The sequence below is a fragment of the Macaca nemestrina genome, chromosome 6 (genome assembly GCF_043159975.1).
Source record: "Macaca nemestrina isolate mMacNem1 chromosome 6, mMacNem.hap1, whole genome shotgun sequence".
Lineage (NCBI taxonomy): Eukaryota > Metazoa > Chordata > Mammalia > Primates > Cercopithecidae > Macaca > Macaca nemestrina.
In genome coordinates this window covers 101539897-101560876 of record NC_092130.1, presented here as the reverse complement: position 1 = coordinate 101560876, position 20980 = coordinate 101539897, and the positions used below count along the sequence as shown (strand labels likewise).

The window sequence follows — 20980 nt, the reverse complement described above, 5'->3', positions numbered from 1 at the left end:
ATGGCCCTGGTGGAATGTTCATAGCCATGACTGTTGCCCTCAGACAACACATGGGCTATACTATTGCTAGCAGTCAATCTAACACAATAAGAAGCATTATCAAATCAAGTATTGTGTGTGGGATGTGTTTATCGTCTTTATCCTGCATTGTGTATTTAGCTTTATATTGTTTAATTATACACATTTATATATATTGTACTTACAGGAGCACTGTCATGATCCACAGAAAAATTACAAACTATCCAAGTTTCAGGGTCATTTTCAGTCAAGGCTGATATCTTTCGAATGGCAGAAAGATATAATACGTCTCGCTGAGAAGCAGGCCACACCCTCTGTGGAGAAGTAAAAATCTTCTGAAAAACAGATCTAACATGGAACTAACAGGACAAACAAATGTAATGCCAATAAATGTCTTAATTGAAGGTAAAATCTCTCAAATTTTAAACAGAAAGCATCTGAGGATATCTACCAAATGATTAATTATGAACAGAGTTAATAGCTTTGCAGAACAATAAAAGGAATAATGTTCTATTTTTTAAATTATAGTAAAATATATACACATATAATTTGCCATTTTAACTAATTTTTAAGGTACAATTCAGGGACATTAATTACATTCACAGTGCTGTGTAACCATACGGCTATCTCTGAAATTTATCATCATCCCAAACAGAAACTCTGTACCCATTAAGCAACAACTTTCCATTCCTCTCTCCTCATACTCCATGATTATGGTCCGCTTAGATTCACAGATTTAAAGAAAAAAGACTTCTTTGAATCAAATCACATTAGAAAGAATTCTAAGTCACTTAGATTGAGTATTTCAATATTAAGGTATGCAAGGGGAAACATATACTCTGGGAATGACATGGAGCCTAGGTCTTCAATAAATGGGACTCCTTTAAATGAGAAAAAAACAAAAACAAAAAAAAACCAACACAAATCTTTTATCCTGTTTGTTACTTCTGTTTTGGTTATCTCATATATGTACCTGGACTAGTCCTTATTATGCAGTGTCATTCTTGATTACTGAGAGTAATAAATAGCATACAATACAAATCATTTGCAAGATGAAATGATTCATTTTTTAAAGATACAAAATTTCATGCAGTTGACGAACACAATGTTGGGCAAATTGTGTGGGGACAGTAATACATGAAGATTTGGCAAATTTAGACCTAATGAGTACAAATCCACAGGATGATAAGATAGAAATTTAAAGAATGAATATGACTTAAACATCAAGAGACCAGTAGCCCTCTTTTAAGACCATACTGTAAAAGAAGTCAAATTTAAAGGGAAAAATATTGTAGTGTAAATAACACTATAGACTTTGAGTCTAAGCAGAACATTATCATGGAATGTGAGGAGAGGGGAATGGAGAGTTGTTGCTTAAATGAGTACGGAGTTTCTGTCTGGGGTGATGATAAATTTCAGATATAGTGTTAGTGGTATGGTTACATACATTGTGAATGTAATGTGATTTTCTTGGAAAAATTATTCCAGGACAATTTGTTTATTCCAAGAATTGGCAAATAATTATAACTGTAACACATTTTGTTACATATAAGATTTTAATAATTTTTAGTTTTATTTTTCAATCCTGATACAACTTATATGACCCTCTCTCCATCTACTATTTATCTAGTAGAATACCTTCAGCAGATTGTTTTCCATGATGGATTATTTTCAGATAATAAGGCTCTTTTGGTTCTAAATTATTGGTTATTTATCTTCATTCCCAATTATAGGGCGACTTATTAATATTCTGACATTTACTAAATTTTAGATTTCAAATTAGACTTCAAAATTTGTATGCTAAAACAGAATCTTAACTGTTATGCATTTCTGAGCAGCTATCATGTAAAATTAAGTATGGCTCCTAATTATTAGATACAAGATGTCTCAGATGACAAGACTGAGCTTAATACAAAACAGACTGATGTTTTCATACAATGCACTCAAAAACCATTTAAAAAAGAAAAATGAAGTACTCACTGAATTGGAAAAACAAAGTATCTATTAAATCATTATATTTCTTTTATAATGTTTAATATTGTTTTTGGTGGATCTCTCCAAAATTTTAATTCCTTTTATTATGATATACACATTATGTTATTGGGCAGTTTTCAGAAAAGAAACAGCAGAATAAGGCAAGAGAAATATTAATTCTATAATTTTAAATATCAAGAATAGCAGAAGAAGAAATAAGGTGAAAGGGAACTAATTTATATTTCTGTGTGCTCTGGTGTAAGACTAACCTCTCAAGTCATGCTCTGCGATTTTTCTTTGCCTTCAGATAATCCACTTACTTTTATATCTATTAGTCTTAACATAGGCTAATACCATACTAGCCATTACCCTTATTGTTGTTGTCACAGGAAGCTATAATTCACATTCATATTTGGTAACTATCATTTACCTCTTAATAGAGACTAGATACTAGAAAGGTATTTAAATGTATTTCAGTATTTCAGAAGGCTCTTTTCTAGACTTAAAATGTGTATAAAGAAAGCTGAGAGCGTGGCATACACCTATAGTTCCAATTACTTGGGAGGCTGAGGCAGGAGCATCACTTGAGCTCAGGAGTTTGAGCCTAGCCTGGGAAACATAGCAAGACCCTGTCTCTTCAAAAATAAAAACCGCATCAAGGGAACTAACTGTTGATCTTTATCAAGCACTCTATTTCTAGATTGTCTCTCTCAGATTCTTGCCTGCACACATTTCTGCTCTGAACAGGTTGATACACCTTTCAAATATATGACATTCATGAATCATTAATAAAGTCTTTGGATTTTTGTGCCTTTTAATAACCTCCCCAATTTTACTTTAGGGAATCTGCATGTCTGTGTTTGAACTACATTGAAGTCCTTTTAGGATGAATGAAGAGATCTTTACCTTGTGTGTTTGATAAATGATGATTGCATTATCAGCTAATGTTTCCACCACATGAAAGTTTTCTATAGTTGCTGAAATGAAGAGAATAATAAAAAGATAAATTATCTTTTCCTAGAATGTGATCAATTAACTTATGATGAAAGTCACGTACGAATGGACAGTATGGTCAATTGAACAAGATCCTGCCCTATCTAGGCTACGTCCAAATGGAAGGTAGCTAACACTTAGCATTGTGGTTACAGATGAGGGATGTGAGGTCTGATCACCAGGAAGCCTCATTTTCTTTGGCCCAATATCTATCTCCCACAGCAAGAAAGCAATTCTAATCACTACTGCATCACTCAGGCACAAATAGTTCCCTAACACTAAAACTGTTCCCTTTTTCCCTAATTTATTGATGTTAAATAAATTGTTATATCTAATCTTAGGTGGCTATTTCTGTGAAAAAGGGATGTCAGACTGCCAATGATAAACATGATGTTGAGAAGTATCTATACTTAGGAGATTGTGTGTCTAAGGGGAATACACACTAAGAGTAACTCTAGGCTGGGCGCGGTGGCTCATGTCTGTAATCCCAGCACTTTGGGAGGCCGAGGTGGGTGGATCACCTCAGGTAAGGAGTTCGAGACTAGCCTGGCCAACATGGTGAAACCCTGTCTCTACTAAAAAATGCAAAAATTAGCTGGGCGTGATGGTGTACACCTGTAATCCCAGCTACTTGGGAGGCTGAGGCAGAAGAATCACTTGAACTGGGGAGGTAAAGGTTGCAGGGAGCTGAGATCACGTCATTGTACTCCAGCCTGGGCAACAAGAGCAAAACTCCGTCTAAAAAAAAATAATAATTCTAAAGTAATCACAAAAGGATTCACCTAGGATTTACCATGGAAACAGTTTAGGAAAAAGTAGATGATGAAACAGAAATCTTCAATTTCAGTCTTGGCTTCTCCACCTTGTTGCCTTTGACAAGTCACTTTGCCTATCTGAATTTTACTTAATTTGCATGTAAAATAAGCAATAATAACTACTTATCATTGTAGGATTACTGAGGTTATTGGATCAAATTACATAGTAGGAAGCATTTTGTACACTGAAAAGTTCCACATAAATGTATTGTTAGTCCTCTACATGATTTTCCAAATACTTTCTAAGTTGATTTTGTGAACTATGTATGAGATGCAGAAAACTAGGCTGGATTTGATATTAAATTCAAAATAATAATTAGATTAAAATATATTAATAATGACAGCTTACTTTCCCAGTCATTGCGAACGTCAACATTCCAGAAATAATTGCAGACCTCATGTCCTGTGACGCCTTTAACTGCATGGGTAGCTTTTAAAGGATCCAGAACAATCCCATTTTCTTCTACTTCTCTTCTGTATACCTAAAGATAACATAATTCCAAAACTGTTTGAAAATTAAAAATCAAGTCCATAAAAGCATGAAAACATGCTTTTAAATATGGCTGCTCTTTAGATTTTTATGAAAATCTATTTATAGAACATATTCTGCTAAAAGAAAATTAAAAATTTCAAATTAACAAAAAGTACTGAAAATTATAAATCCAAGGTAAACTTCATAAAAAACATGCATATGTGATAAATAACTTACTGTGAGTTGTTTAAAAATAAATGTATCAATTTGAATTAGGCATTATTTACCAAACATTCTCAAAGACTGTTTAACATGGCTAAGAAAACCAAATAAACCTGGCTAGAATATATTCTCCTTAAAGATACTAAATTAAGGTTGCTTTGTTCAATGCTGTATCCCAACATCTAGAATAGATGTATCTGAAACACAGTAGGCACTCGGTTATTTGTTAAATCAATGGCTGAAAGCTAAGATGGCAAAAACATAAATAACAGATCTATCTTACTTTAAATACTGAGGTTATATACCTTAAATGCTATATATACCTTAAATGCTAAGTAAAATTAATTATTTTAAAATTATAGTTTGCTACTTTAGATAATTATGTGATAAATACTTTTGAGAAATGAAGAAACATGTATCATGGGGGAGAACCAAGTGCCAATTTATGAAGGACCTATGGGGCTAGACATTTCACATAGTTTCTATTACAGCATCTCTCAACAGACTACCTTCCCCTACAGATTTATTACTCATATCATTGGGACCACCGTTTTCCCAGCTACCCAAACTAGAAACTCTAGACTTTTGATTCCTCCCTTTACAGTTCACACAGCTAGTAAGCTTTTTACTATTCTTCTTCTTTTTTTTTTTGAGATGGAGTTTCGCTCTTCTTGCCCAGGCTGGAGTGCAATGGCACCATCTTGGCTCACTGCAACCTCCGCCTCCCAGGTTCAAACGATTCTCCTGTCTTAGCTTCCTGAGTAGCTGGGATTACAGGCGCCAGCCACTATGTCCAGCTATCACTTTGTGCCTGACTCTTTTAAGTAGTCTGCTTGTTCTCCAGTTTCTTCCCTATCAGCTTGATCTTCTTAAAATTATACTTTTCTATCCCAGCACTTTGGGAGGCTGAGGTGGGCGTATCACCTGAGGTCAGGAGTTTGAAACCAGCCAAGCCAATACGGTGAAACCCCATCTCTACTAAAAATACAAAAACTAGCCCAGCATAGTGGTGGGTGCCTGTAATCCCAGTTAGTCGGGATTACCAAAAAAAAAAAAAAAGATACTTTTCATACAGTGGCTAATCTACTGTTACAGACAATTGTTATAGACAATGACTATTCTCTTTAGAGAGTAACTTTATGCTTCCCATAATCTAGGCCCAATTTCTCTAACACTGTGGGCTGTAGGAGTACTTATTTTCTATTCCTCGTTCCAGCTGGAGAGACTTCATCTAGACCATCACTCCTGGCTTCTCTTCAGTGCTTCACTTCCTCCTCCTTAGAGGAAGGTGACTCTACCGTGACTGAATGATGACTACAGAACAAATAAGGCAGGTGTGGCTCAACCCTTTCTTCCGCAAAGAGCATACATCCTGGCCTGCTTCTGTAGTGAAGGTTTGTGATTATCCAGCAATGCCAGGAACATGCTTAATTCTGGAATAACAAGACCCTGTAGCAGCTGATCTCAAACTATTTTCTACAATCACCTTATCAGAATTATAGCTAACATTCTGGTAACTCATTTATCTGTCTCTTTTATTTTATGTCTTAATTTGTTCCTTATTCAAGATGAGAGGAGATCTCAGCATCTAATATTATATCTTATTTGCTAGAATAATTCTGGTCAACACAGATTATGCAAAAATCCCGACTAAAAAGTTTGCTTTCAAGTTTTTGCTCACATCATTATTAATAAATTAATAAAAACAATTTTGTTATTATTTCCAGATGCAGTTCAAATGCTTCTCTGCATTGTAAAACAATCTAATTGTTTCAAATCACAGAGATCTTTCTTTTCTGATTTTCTCCACCACTCATCTGTACTCTTCACTCAGTATGTTATCAGATGGGGCCAAGTAATAGCATGCATACACACATATATATATATACTATTTTTTTAGACAGGGTCTTAGTTTGTCACCCAGGCTAGAGTGCAGTGGCACAAATGTGGCTCATTGCAGCCCTGACCTCCCTGGCTCAAGGGATCTTTCGCCTCAGCCTCCTGAGTAGCTAGGACCACAGGTGTGTGGCACTGCACCTGGCTAATTTTTGTATTTTTTGTAGAGATGGGGTTTCACCGTGTTGCCCAGGTTTGACTTGAACCCCTGAGCTCAAGTAATCCACCTGCCATGTCCTCCTAAAGTGCTGGGATTACGGGTATGAGCCACTGTGCCTGGCCAATAGTACCTTTTAAATGTCAATATTCTTTTTCTTCTCTCATTCCTTGCTCTTATTTTCCGTCCCTGTGTTTAGGGATGTAAACAAGATTAACTGACCAATGTCTGAACATCAAATAAAGGTGCAGTAAGAGAAAAGAAAAGGAGGGTATAGACCAAAAAGGGAGAGAAACAAAGTGTCATCTAGGCACAACATTCAGTATGTTAAAAAAAAAAAACAAAAGGAAATATCCAAATACAGGACCATCAGCTAATTGTGACCTTTCATATCTAATTCTCCAAATTTTATTTTCTTCATGGCCCAGTCAAAACAGAAAGGTTTAATCATATATTTATATTACAATCATAAAGAAATTTTAGTAAAGGCAAAGCCAGAAAAGCAAAAAGACATTCTATTGCTCCATATATGATACTGCTTTGATCACATGTAATAATTTGTTTTAAAGGTAAGTTGAAAGTGCTATCCTTATTCATATCAATAGTAATGATAATATGACTGAAACAGAGATGCCTTTGGCAATCTACAACATTTCAGGGGGAATTACCTTCATTTCTCCTTCTTCTACAACCAACTGCCAATTGGCATCTCCGCCTACATCCTGTAATGAGTAAGTCATGTGGTTCTGCACCATCTCTTCAACCTTGTGAGGGGAGGAAAAAGGCATGAGAATCCAATAGGTATGTCATAATCTCTAAAACAGAATGGTATTCAGTTAACTTCAGTTCAGAAATGGTGCTCTTAGTAGCTGAGCAACCAAATGGACAAAGGTGAGGAGGTTTTACATAGCGTTTGAAGAGTTTGGTCCACATTCCAGATATCCAGGTTAATGACAGGAGACAGAAATGAAAAGAAGGAAGATGGGTCACTCAAGTAACACATATTGGCCTAATGTGTATCAAGTGACCAATAAGCATTTTCTGGAAAAAAGAAATATTCCATTCTATATCATAAAACAGAGATAATGTGTTAAAGTATAAAATAATGGAACAGTATAGATAAAAGGGGCACAGAGATCATCCCGTCCAATGTTTCTATATTTAAGACTATGTAGAGATATCAGGAAGGTCTGATATGAACAAAGACATATATAGAGAGAGCACATCTTTGCTCTCATATGAGCAAAGATTAGCAAAGATATATATGTATATGTTAAAGATTTCAATACAAAAAAGGTGAAAAACCTTCCTTATGCCACTGATAAACCTCTGTTTTACAATGGAATATAAGCCAATTTAAAAATAATCAAACCCTTATTTATTTGATTCCAATTTCTTTGTTCTAAATTCTTCCAGGGACAATGCTAATATTCATATATTCAAGCATTTACACATAATCACCTTTTAGTTCATTTTAAAATTTCTAACAATGTCCTTTAAAAAATTTTAAATTTGAATTTATAACAACTTTTTACTGATATTTAAATGTAACTCTTAACTATCAAAAATTGTCCTTATACATTTTATGTAAACAAGCAAAGTTGAATATTTCACACTACCAGAATTCTCAGATTTATTGGAGAACTGAAGTGATACAAAGTGGAAACAAAGTAATTTCATTTTATGTAATAAATATATTAGAAGACAGAAGAGCTGGAAAATATATATATATACACACACACATATATAACATACTTCCATTAAATTTTATCCTAAAGTTCGTTTGTTTTATATAAAGTCTATTCTGTTCATTAGGAATATAGAACAGGAATCAGTTTTGAACATATTTCAAAGTAAATAATCAACTCCCCACCCCCCACCCAAGAGACAGGGTTATTCTGTCACACAGGTTGGAGTGCAGCGGCACAATCATAACTCACTGTAATCTTGAACTTCTGGACTCAAGTGATCCTCCTGCCTCAGCCTCGTAAGTAGCTAAAACTACAGGCCTATGCCACCATGCCCAGCTAATTTTTTTTTTTTTTTTTTTTTTAAGAGACAGGGTCTCACTTCGTGGCCCAGACTGGAGTACAGTAATATGATCATAGCTCACTGCCACTACAATTTCCTGGGCTCAGGGGATCCTCCTGCCTCAGACTCTGAGTAGGTGGGATTACAGGAGTACAACACCACACCCAGTTAATTTTTTGTAGAGACAGGGTCTCGCCATCTTGCCCAGGCTGGTCTTGAAGTCATCTTCCCACCTTGGCCTCATTAACGGTTTTAAAAAAGAAACTCACTCTGGGAATATAATTTTCTATACCAAAGGATGTTATCAATATGTTATAGTGATGTATACTTCTGCTACCTCGAGTTTGTACATCTTAAATGCATTTTTGATTACTGAAAGCAGATATGGCCTTAAGTGTCTCCTGATACATCAACCATCACAAAGAATATTTTTGATAAAAATGCTGAGATTCTATAATCTACTTTTGTACTAAATAAACACTAACAATATTTTATTCCTTTATTCATAATTCTCAAAACAGTGTGAGTTACTGATTTGACAGAAATTTAACAGGACATTCTACAATTTTACAAAGCCTTGGAAAATATAACTTTCAGTGTTGCATGGAGAAACTGTGCACCTTTATAATTTCAACATCTACTTTGAGAGAGCAAGGATAACTAATGCAGGATTCCAAGTTACTAATACATACAAAATGTATCTGATTTCCAAAAAGAAAAGTCCCAATTACTATGCATAAATAAAAGTAGCATTGGCTTGATTCATTTGTCTGTGTCACACTGTGATTAGGAGAAATGTTTACACTCTTCAGATTCCAAAATCTTAAAAATCTTTAGATTTGAGTATGTGCTTTGAGGTAGGAAACTAGCAGTTAAGCATACCTGTATTTATTATGAGATAAGAGACAGAAAGAAATGCTTCCCCCAAATAAACCCTACTTTCAATACGTTACTTGTGAAAGAAGAAAGTGAAGAACAGAAGAATTTTATTCTGTTAAAAAACAGAATCGGGTTCAAAAAAAAATTTTTTTTTTTTTTGGAGATGGAGTCTTGCACTGTTGCCCAGGCTGGAGTGCAGTGGCGTGATTTTGGCTCACTGCAAGCTCTGCCTCCTGGGCCCAAGCCATTCTCCTGCCTCAGTCTCCCAAGTAGCTGGGACTACAGGCACCCACCATCACGACTGGCTAATTTTTTGTAGTTTTAATAGAGACAGGGTTTCACCGCGTTAGCCAGGATAGTCTCGATCTACTGACCTCATGATCCACCCGCCTCGGCCTCCCAAAGTGCTGGGATTACAGGCGTGAGCCACCGTGCCTGGCCTAAAATAATTTTTTAATGCTACTTAGCTCTTTTGTCAAAAACAACGCAGGTAGTTGTGTTTCTGTTGGGGAGATTATTCTGAATTAGGGATTTCAAATGCCTAAGAAATGAGGTGTTTTTGATTTGTGGTTTTGTCCAAAAGAAACCAGATTCCACAAACATAAACGCACAGTAGGTAGCACAAGTCAAAAAATATATAGAAAGCATATTTAACATTGTCTTTCTAGGTAGGCAAAAAATGCTATTCCTTCAACGGTAGGCCATGAGGCAGGTCCAGGTTCAATTTTCAGCCATGCTGTATAAAAATGTTTTAAAAATAATATTCCTGTAATAGCTACACTGCATCAATGGAAAACCAGTTTTCAAAAGGTTCAACAAAGAAACAAACATTCAGTGCTATGCTCCTAAAAAACTAAAGATCTAATGAAGTACTAAATTACTGTAATAAACTCTGCAAAGCTTTCATCATGAAATCTTCATTCATTATAATATCTTCCTTGAGGTAATAACATTAAAGTTAAGAAGAGAGGTATACAGGTAAAAATCTCACTATAACAAATTTTATGTTTGCTGTAGGAAAATATGAAGTAACCAATATTACCATAGGGGCAGTGACTTGGGCACTGGTGACCAGACTGACACTTCAGATCTAACCTAATAATCTGCTCACTTTACTGTTCAGTTATGACACTACATATTAAAAAGAAGTGGGAAGCTGGGCGTGGTGGCTCACACCTGTAATCCCAGCACTTTGGGAGGCCAAGGCCGGCAGATCACAAGGTCACAAATTCGAGACCATCCTGCCTAACACGATGAAACCCCGTCTCTACTAAAAATACAAAAAAATTAGCCGGGCGTTGTGGTGGGCACCTGTAGTCACAGCTACTCGAGAGGCTGAGGCAGGAGAATGGCATGAACCTGGGAGACAGAGCTTGCAATGAGCCGAGATCACGCCACTGCACTCCAGCCTGGACGACAGAGCAAGACTCTGTCTCCAAAAAAAAAAAAAAAAAAAAAATGAAGTGGGAAACAAGCAAATACTGTTTCATAAAACAAACAAACAATATACAAATATAGCCAAATTTACCATGCTGTTAGGCTCAAAATTTGACATTCTAGGAAATAATATTATAGTAACACCTCCTGTCACTTATAAATGAAAAAGACTCAGTCAAAAACATTGAAGAAGGTGAACAGTGTTTCTAAGTTTTATTTAGGCTAAGTGTAATTTCAGAAATCATGCCCTTGATTTTTCCAGACCTAGAGTTGAAAATGATTAGCTGACATACAAAGCATCTTCAAATTAATAAACTATGAAACAACATGGAGATAAAATACATTTGATACAGAAAATTAGCCGGGCATGGTGGCGGGCACCTGTGGTCCCAGCTACTCAGGAGGCTGAGGCAGGAGAATGATGTGAACCTGGGAGGCGCGAGCTTGCAGTGAGCCGAGATTGCGCCACTGCACTCCAGCCTGGGCTACAGACCGAGACTCCGTCTCAAAAAAAAAAAAAAAAAAAAAAAAATTTGAGATGGGACATTTGCTCCAATTCTAACCTTTTCTTCCATCTCATATCTAAATCACTCGGTATGATGCCATTTCTGAAGGCTACCAAGCAGGATTTTTCTAACACTATTACCCAGAAATCTGAAAAGAAAATTGCCTTTTGATAGCACAATAAAAGTCTAAGTTGGGCATGGTGGTTCATGCCCGTAGTCGCAGCAGCTTGGGAGGATCGCTTGGGCCCAGGAGTTTGAGGTTAGTCTTGGCAACATAGCAAGACCTCATCTACTTAAAAAAAAAAAAAAAGAGTCTAGAAGGGCTCAAAAACAGCTCAGATCTCTTTCTCTTATGCATGTAAAAGAAATACAACTATGTTGGTCAGGCACGGTGGCTCATGCCTGTAATCACAGCACTTTGGGAGGCCGAGGTGGGTGGATCATGTGGTCAGGAGATCGAGACCATCCTGGATTGGATAATACAGTGAACTCCCCTCTCTACTAAAAATACAAAAAATTAGCCAGGCATTGTGGTGCATGCCTGTAGTCTTAGCTACTCAGGAGGCTGAGGCAGGAGAATCATTTGAACCCGGGAGGTGGAGTGTGCAGTGAGCTGAGATCGCGCCACTGCACTCCAGCCTGGGCAACATAGTGAGACTCTATCTCAAAAAAAGAAAAAAAATACAACTACGCTTACTACAAACTCACAAAACCATAGAGGGGCTTGTTAGATAGAACAATTATTAATAACAAATTAATAGTGTACTGTTAACCCAAAAGAGAGATGGTTAAGAACACAGCACTTTTAGTCTACCATATTGACAAAAGTTAACTGAATTACAATATTCAGTGCTACTATATCAATAGAAAACTGACCTGGGAACGTAAGCTGGTTCAACTTTTCTAATTAAGAGTTTGGCAGTAAAAATTTTTAAAACGTGGCTGAGGCCTGTGGCGTGTAATCCTAGCACTTTGGGAGGCTGAGGTGGGAAGATCACTTGAGGCTAGGGGTTCAAGACCAGCCTAGGCAACACAGTGAGACTCCCGTATCTACAAAAAATAAAAAATCAGCTGAGAATGGTAGCCCATACCTGTAGTCCCAGCTACTCAAGAGGCTGAGGCAAAGATCACTTGAGGCTTCAATGAGCTATGATCGTGCCACTGCATTCCAGCCTGGATGACAGAATGAGACCTTATCTCTTAAAAAATAAACAAAATACCAGCCTGGGCAACACAGTGAGACCTCATCTCTGTTACAAATAAAAAAATTAGCTGGGCATGGGGGCGTGTGCCTGTAGTCCTCAGTTCCAGCTACTCAGGAGACTGAGGCAGGTGGATCGCTTGAGTCCAGGATCAAGGTGCAGTGACTGTGATCTCACCACTGCACTCCAGTCTGGGGAACAAAGCAAAACCCTGTATTAAAATTAATAAAAATAAAATAATATAATATAATAAACACTTGAAAATGTTCATGGCCTTCGTTCCCACAATTATGCTTCTAGGAATACATTCTAAGGAAATAATTAGAAAGGGTGCAAAGATGTATATAAAAGGATGCTCACTGTAGCACTATATACAACAGAGAAAAATCAAAAATAAGCTAAATGTTCAATATTAGGTGAGTAGGTAAATTCAGCCATGCATATGCATAGACAAAGACATATAGACTTATATTTACTGATGGGAAGATGGGCCTATATATAAGTTTAAAATAAAGATTATAAAACAGTTTATATAGAGTTACCTATTTTGGTAGAAGATTTTTAAAAATCTGGCACATATGGATAATTACATACACCTTAATATTTATCTCATATACATGACAGAAGATAAATGGAATATTAGTAAACTATTATTTTAATTTTATTTATTCTACTTTCAAATTCTGCTAAAATTAGCATGCATCACTTGTACACTAAAAAAGTGAGAGGGGTGAAATAATTACCACAACAATAATGTGCTCCTACGGACAAAAGGTGGGAAAAAACCTCACACAGAACCATTTTTTTGCAATGATGCTCCCTATAGATTAAGCTGCAAATGTACTGTACATCCTTTGATTTCTTTCTTTTTCAACTGAGGATGATGTTCTTCCCCCTTTGATTTCTAAGGTGACACCTTTAAATGTGAACTGTTATGCAAATAAATGTGACCAAAATGATCAATTTATGAATCTAAATTCTTTCTATTCTCTGTACACCTGAAAATTATTTTCTGGTTTGTGGCTACAGTCATTATTTCAAGAACTTGCCAGCCTGGGCAACACAGCAAGGCCCTGTCTCTACAAAAAATAAAAACAATTAGTTGGGTGTGGTGGAATGCCTGTAGTCCCAGCTACTTGGGAGGCTGAGAGACAGGAGGATCACTTGTGTCCAGGAGGTCAGAGGTCAGGTTACAGAGCTATGATTGTGCCACTGCACTCAGCCTGGACAACAGGTGAGACCTTGTCTCCTTAAAAAAATAAAAATGAAAATAAAAAAGGCTGGGCATGGTGTCCCAGGCCTGTAATCCCAACACTTTGGGAGGCTGAGATGGGCAGATCACTTGAGGTCAGGAGTTCAAGACCAGCCTGGCTAACATGGTGAAATCTGGTCTCTACTAAAAATACAAAAATTAGCTGGGTATGATAGCGTGTGCCTGTAATCCCAGCTGAGACAGGAGAATCGCTTGAACCTGGGAGGTGGAGGTTGCAATGAGTCAAGATCGTGCCACTGCACTACAGCCTGGGTGACAGAGTGAGACTGTCTCAAAAAAACCAAAAAAACAAAAATGAAAAAACAAACAACAACAACAACAACAACAAAACACAGAACCTGTAGTCCTTTACAACTTTAATTTCTCAGATCTGGAGTGACTTTGTTCCTAGTATCTGCCCATCAGACAGATTCATGTGTTGGTACTAATTTCCTGGTAGATTTATATATTTTATTTTAAGCTATTTTCAGGGCATCTCTGAGTTGTACACTTGATTATTTCAGCCAATTCAAGACTATAAAATACCATTTCAACAAGAACAAGGTAGTCATGAGCCAACACTTACGTAAACAGCAAAGTGAAATTACCAGAGATTTAGAAGGCTTCTGTATGGGAGCTGATATAAATGATCAAGAAACTAGGTATGATACATGTATCTGGACTTTTAAAGTTTGTTGGAGTAAATAAGGATTATATTATGCTTATATAATATTTTGGCAAATTATTAAAGGTGATTAAAAATGCTGACTTGGTTTTTAAATTAATTATGAAGATCTTACAAAACAAAGAATTTGGCTACTTCCAATATTTCAAGTGTTGTAGAGCAACTGATGTGTATTTGTGTATTAAGAACAATGTAGGCCAGGTGTGGTGGTTCACGCCTGTAATCTCAGCACTTTGGGAGGCCGAGGCAGGCAGATTACCTGAGGTCAGGAGTTCGAGACCAGCCTGGCCAATATGGTGAAACTCTGTCTCTACTAAAAATGCAAAAAATTTAGCTGGGTGTGGTGGCAGGCGCCTGTAATCCCAGTTACTCAGGTGGCTGAGGCAAGAGAATCGCTTGAACCCAGTGGGCGGAGGGTGCAGTGAGCCAAGATTGCACCATTGCACTCCAGCCTGGGCGACAATAGCTAAACTCCGTCTCAAAAAAATAAAATAAAATAAAACAAAAATAAAAATAAAAAATCGATGTAATATAACAAGTGTTTCTAATGTTAATGAATAACCTTTGAGCCTCTTACTTTGCTTAATACAAAAGTCTCTGTAGGGTGTAAGAACTGTAAAATGTAACACTACTGCATAGTCACTACTATAATTTTACACTGTGTTGAACTAGAAGAGTTTTCCAGATAACACAATGTTTCTCAGCTAAAATTAACTTCAGATCTACATCCAATGCTATATTCTCAAGTGTGACTGTACAGAATCAACTTGCTAGATCCTTTGATAATGGGTGATAAGGCAGTGTAACATCCTCTGAAACAGAAACTCTTACAATTGGGAATTAGTCATCTATTCTAAAGGAACTGCCAAACATAAGGTACACAATTTAATCACAATAGTTAACTGCTAGAGTCCATATCTGCTAATGACAACTAACGCTTTAGCAAGGACAGTAAATACTTGAAGACCTTAATGTAATTTTCTTCATTTTTACCTCTGCTGGCATACAAAACAGTACATAATCAAAAGTTAAAACAGGATCGGATCAATCATGTGCAAAATATATTAGAAAAAAAATTCAGCAAGATTTCTCTTGTTACATATGTGAGCTTTACAAAAAGTTAATATTATGAAGAAGTAAGCTGTAATTCAGCAAAATTTTGTAAAAATATAGGCACCTGCTTCTCAGTGATACAGTTATCTGTACTTAAAGGCAATTCAGCTGTTCTACAGCACTACCATGAGGGCCCTGGTTTGGGTTCTGAACCCCTAATTCTTAGGCATTCTTTATTACTGGCTTACATTCTTTCCTTGCTGTCATTATATTTTTTTTCATTTATAGCCTATGTATGCCTATATTCTTGATTAGTCTGTGATATTATTTTAATGCAATGTGGAGCTTAGCATAATAAACCAAAGTCTCCTAGTATTATGTAGTTTTGTCACAGATTCATTATGAATGGATCTCTTTTTTAAAAAATATGTGGAGCCAGGCACGGTGGTTCACACCTGTAATCCCAGCACTTTGGGAGGCCAAGGTGGGCACATCACGAGGTCAGGAGTGCGAGACCAGGCTGGCCTACATGGTGAAACCCCATCTTTACTAAGAATACAAAAATTAGCGAGGCGTAGTGGCATGTGCCTAAAATCCCAGCTACTTGTGAAGCTGAGGCAGGAGAATTGCTTGAACCTGGGAGGTGGAGGTTGCAGTGAACCCAGATCATGCCACTGCACTCCAGCCTGGGCAACAGAGCAAGACCCTGTCTCGAAAATAAATAAGTAAAATTTAAAAAAAAAAATGCATAAATGGACAGGCAAAAGGTAAAATAAACTGTAGTACATTTGGTTATGGATGATTTCTGATCCAGAGTTGCTAAATCTTTTTCTTAAAAGTATTCAAGGAGAAAAAAGCTGTACAAGTCAGAAAAACACCATGCCATATTCTTCTCTATGGCAGGTTAAAAACTGATGTAAACTTTATTTATATACATAAAAATAATAGAAATCTCTTTTGACTTTTAAAAACTTTTATAGCAATACTCTCATAGAGTAAAAATAATGATGTAAACTTTTATTAGCTCAAATAAATTATGTTATAACAGCAATAAAAGCTAACATTTATTGAGCACTTATTATGTGTCAGGTTCTAGCTAAATCACAAAAATGAAGCACAAAGAAGTTAGAAAACTTACTGGGATCATACAGCTAACCAGGATTTAAACTTAGTCATTCCAACTAGAGTGCTCAGGTCTTTAATATAGGATTAACATAATATAATCTAATCCAATAAAATGCAATAACCAGAAAGATAAAAAGTTGAATGGCAAAGATGTGAAGATTAAGAAAATTAAAAAAAGAACCAATGCTGACACTAAAAAAAACTTCCTCCAATGGTAATTTGATTTTATTTTGAGGGTAGAGACTGCAAGCATCCAGCTTCCTGTCTTAAATTCCCAAACCCTTACCAATGTTAAAAATTAAAACAAATTTCCATAGATTTAGCATATGAACAGAAATATTCATTTATAATACCCAAAGGTAATTTGTATAAGGAAAACACAATCTGCTCAATGGAGCTTAGTATTATAATGGAAATGAAACATATTATTAAAAAGTGATTTCTTTGCTGAATATAATTTGGAGATACTTTAAATTAGCTTAAAAGTGAGACTGCTGAAATCTGCTTTTCTGCTATAACATATCATATAGACCACATCCATCAAAACTGCTAAATCCTGACTGAAGAAACAGATATTACATGATACCAAAACCCAGTATCTTCTATTTGTTTCAATTCAGTTTGAAAATCTTTCTGGAGTACCTCCTATATGACAAAATTCCAAGCTGTGAATAGTAAAGGACACATGCAAACCTGACAGAGAAACTATTTAGTAGACAAGGAAGACCTTTTTAATGCTTAATGTTACTATTTAAAATTCAAAACTAAAATCAGTGGCCTAACCAAAAGATTTCTAGGAACTGGGAAAGCAGGCTGAAATATAGCACAGAAAGACTCAAGTCCACTCTATACATTCATACAGTACCTGGGAGCTGAATCTGTGAACATCATCAGAGGCACTGACTAGATCAATGGAAGACATGGAGGAAGAGCGACTATAGGGCTACCAGAGACAGACAAAGAAAAAACCAAGTAATCAGAACAAAGGCACAACAGAGCATTCAGTACCAACTTCCAAACACAAGATAAAGGGAAAAGAAAACAAAGCACTATATGAAACAAGCACAGCAGCAACTGCTGACTTCATGCACCTATTATGTATTATGTTCCAAAATCATTCCAAAAAAGAATGCAGTGCTTCCACTAATACAAAGAAATACCATTTAATCCCAAAGAAGAGAGAGATTTAGTATAACTGGATATATTTCTGGTTAACTATTTTGGATTAGCCACTCGTAATTTGCCCACCCCCCACTTTCCCCTTAAATAAAAATGAAAGAACTTTATTTTCAGAACAAGATTTCTAACTGTTTTGGAGGATGTATATGGAATACAATATATAAAATCAAAAACAATCTCATTACTTAAATTCATGAAAAAGGGAGAAAACTTATACTACAAAATATTTCTGGCTGGGCATGGTGGCTCACGCCTGTAATCCCAGCACTTTGGGAGGCCGAGGTGGGCGGATCACAAGGTCAGGAGATCAAGACCATCCTGGCCAACGTGGGGAAACCCTGACTCTACTAAAAATACAAAAATTAGCTGGGTGTGGTGGCGCATGCCTGTAATCCCAGCTACTAGGGAGGCTGAGGCACGAGAATCTCTTGAGCCCAGGAGGCAGAGACTGTAGTGAGCCGAGATAGCGCCACTGCACTCCAGTCTGGCGACAGAGCGAGACTCCATCTCAAATAAAATATATTTCCACCAACAGTGAAGAACAATACAAGGTGTACTTTTAGTAAACTCTGACATTAGCTTACCTTTTGGACAAATCTATGTGTCCCCACAGAAGAAAAGGCATCTCCAGATGGCAAGGATGTAGGCCAATGTAATCTCACCTTTTCACTCTGTGACTAAAAAAACATATGTTAAGATGGGAAGGTTTTAAAGTGTATTTTGCAATTGAAGAATGGATAATATAACCTGGAACTACCAACATTCGATTAGTGAACGCCTTAGTGCTTATAACCATTAGAATTATGAAACTACTTCACAGACATGGCAAATCCTGATACTTGCCTCAGATATCCCAACCTCTTCTTTCTAATTCCGCAGATACTATGTCAGGCAAGGGATAAGTTCTTTGATTTTGCTCCTAGTCAGACTCCCTGCTACCTGCATAGGATTATTTATTATAGGTCAATCTTAACACTGCTGCCAATTCTCTCCTATCCAAACCCTGGCCAAATCATTCCAATGACTCTACCTTATAAGGCCCCTGGAGGGCTGACCCATAGGTTTACATATAAATTGAAAATAGTATCACTGTTTGCTTCAGTCATGTTCCTAAGAACATAGGTATATCACTTTGCTTCCTCTCCATGAAGGTATTCTGCCCTTCATCTCATCATCTTACTCCTGTTAAGATGCCACTTGACCTCCTTCTTCCTCTTCAGTTTGCCTTGGTTGTTCTCATTTATTTCAACCAACTGCTAAGATCTCATTTCACATGCACCAGCATGTATCTTTCCTTCCCTATGTTTGCAAATAACGTAAACTCAAAAATGTGTGATATGTCACCTGGAGAGTATCTATTTAATGGCTGTGTTGTTCAGAGATCTGTGCAATATATACTGAGTATGAAGAGGGAAATGATCTAAATCTATGGAACTGATTTTATGGATTTCTGAAGCTCTCACTACTCTATAGAATATTACCACACTGTATCTTTGTCATATCAACATGCCTGGCTATTAGGCAACAAAAACAACGCACTGTTCAATGACTATTTTGCACAGCATCTAGAACAGTGTCAAGAATAGAATGAAGTTGATTGGATGGCCCCATGAATATTTCTTTTTCTAAAGCTTACAGAAGGGTTCATCAATTCTCTCAAACCCAACTCAATTACCGCACTGATACTCAGTAGAGTAGCATTTTAGAGAGAAGAGATGTTTTGAATCATCTTGTCTACTTTGTTTCACAGATTAGAAAACCAAGGCCCAGAGAATTCAGTGATAAGTTCATAGCTACAAAGTTAGTTAGAGGTAAAACTAAGAGTAAGACTGATGTCTTGACCCGTTGACTACTTTTTCCCCAAACAGCACATCCTAGACAAAAAACAAAGGGAAACAAATAAATAATGCTGCTTCGGGTAGTACTTTAGGTTTCCAAAAGTAGAGCCCATTTAGGAACTGAAAGTTCCCACTCTTCTTGAGTGGTACATACTATCTTTTGGGTATTAAAAAAAAAATGAGCAATAAGCTTTACAAATTAATGTGACATGAACTTTTTATCAGTAATTTTTTAAAAATAATGAAAGATACACATGAGAAGCAGTTACTACTGTAGGTGATTTACCCTTAGCTAGGTAGACCAATAAGAGCATAGTAGCCATGTACTGCCTTAGCAAGGACAGGAAATGAACAAGCTAACTTTTCCATGCAAATTCATTTGTACTATAAAACTGACACATACATGATTATTTGGCAAGATACTCTGTAGCCACAGTTTATTAATACTTTCCCCCCAAAAAGGTTAAGTTTCCACTATAACGAGCATAGCTTAAACAAAGGGAGGAAATAACAAAATTCATCCTTAAGTACCATCTAGTGGTAACATACAGTAACTGTATTGTTGCCAAATTAAAGAAGACAAAGTATCAAGTTAATCTTGAAGCTAGAGTTAATGGGTTTAAGAAATACTTTTCTTTAATTTCCACAGCAGCTAGGTGTAACTACTGTAAATTCAATAATGATGACAAAACACGGAACAAAGTAAAAGTGAGAAGGAAACTGAAGGTGAAGTAGTGAAGGCAATAAAGGGGTTAATAAAAACAATGATACTAATATAGATGAAAAAACCTTAAGTTTTTGGTTATCTTCCTTTTCATATCATACTTGGTGAAGAAAAATTCAAAGAAGCTTTTTACTTAAATATATGCTTTATATTAAAAGAATGGTTTAAGTTGGACACTTAAAAGGAAAAAAGCAAAAAGAACATTTCTATTTAAGTTCATGTTAATTATGCATGATACCTTTTAACAATTATTGGTTTTCTTTCTACTGCTTGGAAATTCACATATAAAGGAACTGACTTATAATGATTATTTTACTGCCGGTACCATGGCTCACGCCTGTAATCAATCCCAGCACTTCGGGAGGCTGACGCAGGTGGATCATGAGGTCTGGAGTTCGAGACCAGCCTGGCCAATATGGTAAAACACCACCTCTACTAAAAATACAAAAAAAATTTAGTCAGGCTTGGTGGCGTGCACCTGTAGTCCCAGCTACTCGGGAGGCTGAGGCAGAAGAATCGCTT

The 20980-nt window shown here is 36.4% G+C and overlaps 1 protein-coding gene across 6 annotated transcripts in view; it reads right to left on the bottom strand.

The window, feature by feature from the left end:
• The window catches only part of CERT1 (ceramide transporter 1), a 147857-nt gene that overhangs the window by 13406 nt on the left and 113471 nt on the right, over nucleotides 1-20980 (bottom strand). For 4 of the 6 annotated variants that reach the window (XM_011730137.3, XM_071098808.1, XM_011730139.3 and 1 more), the window contains 6 exons: nucleotides 18481-18573; nucleotides 17583-17660; nucleotides 7216-7311; nucleotides 4150-4282; nucleotides 2899-2969; nucleotides 204-332 (listed from right to left, as the gene is read on the bottom strand). In XM_011730137.3, the coding sequence (XP_011728439.1) occupies nucleotides 204-332; nucleotides 2899-2969; nucleotides 4150-4282; nucleotides 7216-7311; nucleotides 17583-17660; nucleotides 18481-18573 (600 nt within the window). The remainder of the gene's footprint in view (nucleotides 1-203; nucleotides 333-2898; nucleotides 2970-4149; nucleotides 4283-7215; nucleotides 7312-17582; nucleotides 17661-18480; nucleotides 18574-20980) is intronic. The other 2 variants (XM_011730140.3, XM_011730141.3) reach the window with 1 other exon arrangement.